The sequence below is a fragment of the Coregonus lavaretus genome, assembly GCF_964263955.1.
Source record: "Coregonus lavaretus genome assembly, chromosome: 5".
Lineage (NCBI taxonomy): Eukaryota > Metazoa > Chordata > Actinopteri > Salmoniformes > Salmonidae > Coregonus > Coregonus lavaretus.
Window position 1 is genome coordinate 23721811 of NC_139992.1, and position 3346 is coordinate 23725156.

General features: G+C 45.7%; 1 protein-coding gene across 1 annotated transcript; it reads left to right on the top strand.

Moving 5' to 3' along the window:
* Nucleotides 1–1216, top strand: LOC311129388 (interleukin-17D-like). The gene is made up of 2 exons (XM_084161672.1): nucleotides 1–454; nucleotides 540–1216. The coding sequence occupies exons 1-2, from the start codon at nucleotides 75–77 to the stop codon at nucleotides 859–861; spliced, it is 702 nt and encodes a 233-aa protein (XP_084017798.1). The 5' UTR covers nucleotides 1–74; the 3' UTR covers nucleotides 862–1216.
* Nucleotides 1217–3346: the final 2130 nt, after the last annotated feature.

A 3346-nucleotide genomic window follows, 5' to 3' on the forward strand; every position in this document is an offset into this window, starting at 1 on the left:
AATTACATGGGAGGACCCTAAAATAGACTGAAGTTTTCGCAGACGTTAAACACGATATAAGGGGTTCTAAACCGATGCTGTATAGCCCGACAATACGTTTTTTTTTTTTTTGCAGTAAAAGTGAATCATTTCGTGTCCAACAGAAGTGCGCAACGATGTTTGGTCGAGTATCTTTCGTGTTTTTGCTTCTGGGGCTGTTATGCGATGTGGCATCGAAAGCCAAGGTGTCCAAGAAGTCTACCCGGAGCCGACAGTGTTTGGACTTACCGGAGGAGATCCTCGAGCAGATGTTTGGGCGGCTTTCGGTGGGAGTCCTGAGTGCGTTCCACCACACTCTACAGCTTGCACCATTGGAGCGGCAGAATCTCACCTGCCCGTCAGCGGGACGCCCTGTCCCCGACAGAAAGTCTCGGATCCCCGTCAACCTTCTCAGCCTGTCACCCTGGGCATACAGGTAGGAATACATGGGTCTAAATGTCAGGTGGGCCACAGTAATTATGAATGGGTCAATAGAATTATCTATGTTTCTCCTTCAACAGGATCTCCCACGACCCCGCCAGGTATCCCAGGTTCATACCCGAGGCATATTGCTTGTGTAAAGGCTGCCTGATAGGACCGTTTGGTCAGGAGAGCAACCAGTACCGCAGCACCCCTGTGTACATGCCCTCGGTCATCCTGCGACGCACAGGGTCCTGCGTCGGGGGGCGCCACTCATACACAGAGAGCTACGTATCTGTGGCCGTGGGGTGCACCTGTGTTCCCCTGTTGGAGAAGGATAGAGATGCGCAGAGCAGCAACCAGAGCCTGGAGAGAGAACAGCCAAAAGCTGGCGAGCTCAGCTCCAACGACAAGAACATATAAACTATCCATGGACAGCAAGGCAATAGAATAAAGGGCTGTATAATTTGTATGAAAATGTATGGTTGGCTGTATAACACAACACAGTGTCCCTAGCAGCAGCAGCTTTTGAACAGTAATATAACTCTTGACACACACTGCCACCTGCTGGTGAATGGAATTCTATTACATGATCATCTAAGCATGTTTCCTGCCCCTCCCTGCAAATGACATCTGACAGGTTTTTATAACTGTTTTTTTTTCTGTGTATATATGAGATATTATTTACACTGAGGTCAAGCATACATGAATACCATTACTCACTTCATAATTCCGTCATAAGGGATAAGAAATACTATTAAAAACAAGCCTCCCAGTCTTTTACCATGGTCCCCAAAATGAAACCTTGGAAGTCTGACAGGCAATGGACATTGCCCAACAAGATGGGCCTTCCTTGCGACAGTCACAGACAACATCAGTCAAGTCAGAACTGTGGGATGGATGAATGTCAGACATCACCAGCCAGTAAGGACATTTATAATCAAAGGGTTGCAGGAGCGCTGTCAGGACAGGAGTATTGAGGGGTATTTGGTGAAACAGCGGAACTCGTTGGCCAGGTTGTGGTTGGGGAGGAAGCTGTATATCTTCAGACCAATACGTTTGTCTGCATGCTTCTAGATGGCTTCTGATGAGGGAGAGGTGGAGCAGGAGGGATTAGATCAAAAAGCTGCAGAGAGAACCATAAATCAATATGTTTGAATACAATGTGTAATGTTTCAGGTGTGGAGAAGGACACAAGCCAATGCGCACAGCTATGTGAGGCTCACCAGTGCAGAGCAGCACCTTGACCTTGGCCAGGTACTTGACAGTCTGGGTGACCTTGGTGAGGCACTCCTCTAACAGGTAGGTAGGGTCAGCTAGGACAATGTAAAAACTCTGTGAGGCCACGTCCTCTGGGAGAGTGAGGGGCTCTTTGTAGTCATAGAAGATGAACTCTTGGCCATAGGTGGCGAATCTATGGTCATACTCTAGAACCACAGCCAACACACCGTCAGAGCCCTCCACCACACGCTGCTTCGGCTTCTGGAACACACTAGGCATGCTCATACAGGCTATTCTGGAATATGACATCACAATGTTAGCACGTGTAATGGCGGTCAATGTGCTGCTAACAGCTTAGCTTCCTCCACTGTCCGACTGCCCCATACTGGGCTCGAACCAGTGATCCTCTGCCTCGCAACATACGTGACCGCCCTCCTTGACAACGTACCAACCGATTGAGCTATACAAAAGGTACCAATTGGATAGCCTCTTCGCTCCGGGAGACCTGTACAGAGATCTCCGGTCGCTGAAGGCGACGTTCAGTACCCCGAAAACATATTTACCAGCCCTCTGGTTTACCTATTTGAGAAACTTTTCCCGTCACCGAAGGCAAATCTATAATCCGGAATGCCTTACCAGTAGAGTTAGCCGATATTACGATAGTATCATCTATCGACGATGATTGACAGCCATTGTCGATGGTGACGACATAGTGATGTGACATGACGGTTTAGCCTATTTGAACTTTACTGGCGGCGCGCAGTAAAAAACGGTGTCAGCAGTGCACAGCAGGGCAGCACTCTAGTAATTTTCCTATTCGCGATAGCCTATTTCAATAAATAGGTGATATACAGAACGCAAGAGAGGAATGTAGTCGAGACAGAGCGGAGAATTCCACCAAAGCAGTGCAAAAGTCAGAAAATATTGCTTCTCACACTCTGTCGGATGGGCCTTATAGCCTAAACCTAAACCTATTCCATTTTTTTATTTTTATAAACGTACACTTCCTAACTATATTGTGTCTAGTGGTTTAAAAAAACATAGGCTATATTTCCTTCTCTCTCCATTTGATAGGCTTTGAATGACTTTGGGCTATCCACATTCATCGTTTTATACATGGCTATCTCCTGATAAAACAATGAATGAATCCAAGAATCTAACGGAGTTCCATCTCAAAACGTTGTTTGAATAGCCTAAAAACAAAAGGTAAACAGGGAACTAATAATAAGAGAGAACAAACAACATTAATAGCCTATAGAAGCATTGAATGACAACTTTAATAAGGTTTAAGCTTATTAAGAAATAAATGATCCATGCTGGGCAGAAAAACCTTGACCCTCCATGAGGTTGAAAACCAAATGGCCAATAACCTATCTTCCTACTAGGCCTATCATAAAAGCTTTAAGACAAGTTAAAATTATCAACAGTATCAATCAATCAATCAATCAAATGAATTTATAAAGCCCTTTTTACATCAGCAGATATCACAAAGTGCCATACAGAAACCCAGCCTAAAACCCCAAACAAGCAATGCAGATGTAGTAGCACGGTGGTTAGGAAAAACTCCCTAGAAAGGCAGGAACCTAGGAAGAAACCTAGAGAGGAACCAGGCTCTGAGGGGTGGCCAGTCCTCTTCTGGCTTTGCCAGGTGGAGATTATAAGAGTACATGGCCATTAAGGCCAGATT

Excerpts from the sequence above, each read along its gene's own strand:
- LOC311129388 (XM_084161672.1), top strand. The coding sequence starts at position 75 with ATGCTGTATAGCCCGACAATACGTTTTTTTTTTTTTTGCAGTAAAAGT. Across the intron at positions 455-539 it reads CTGTCACCCTGGGCATACAG|GATCTCCCACGACCCCGCCA; the intron begins GTAGGAATACAT and ends CTCCTTCAACAG.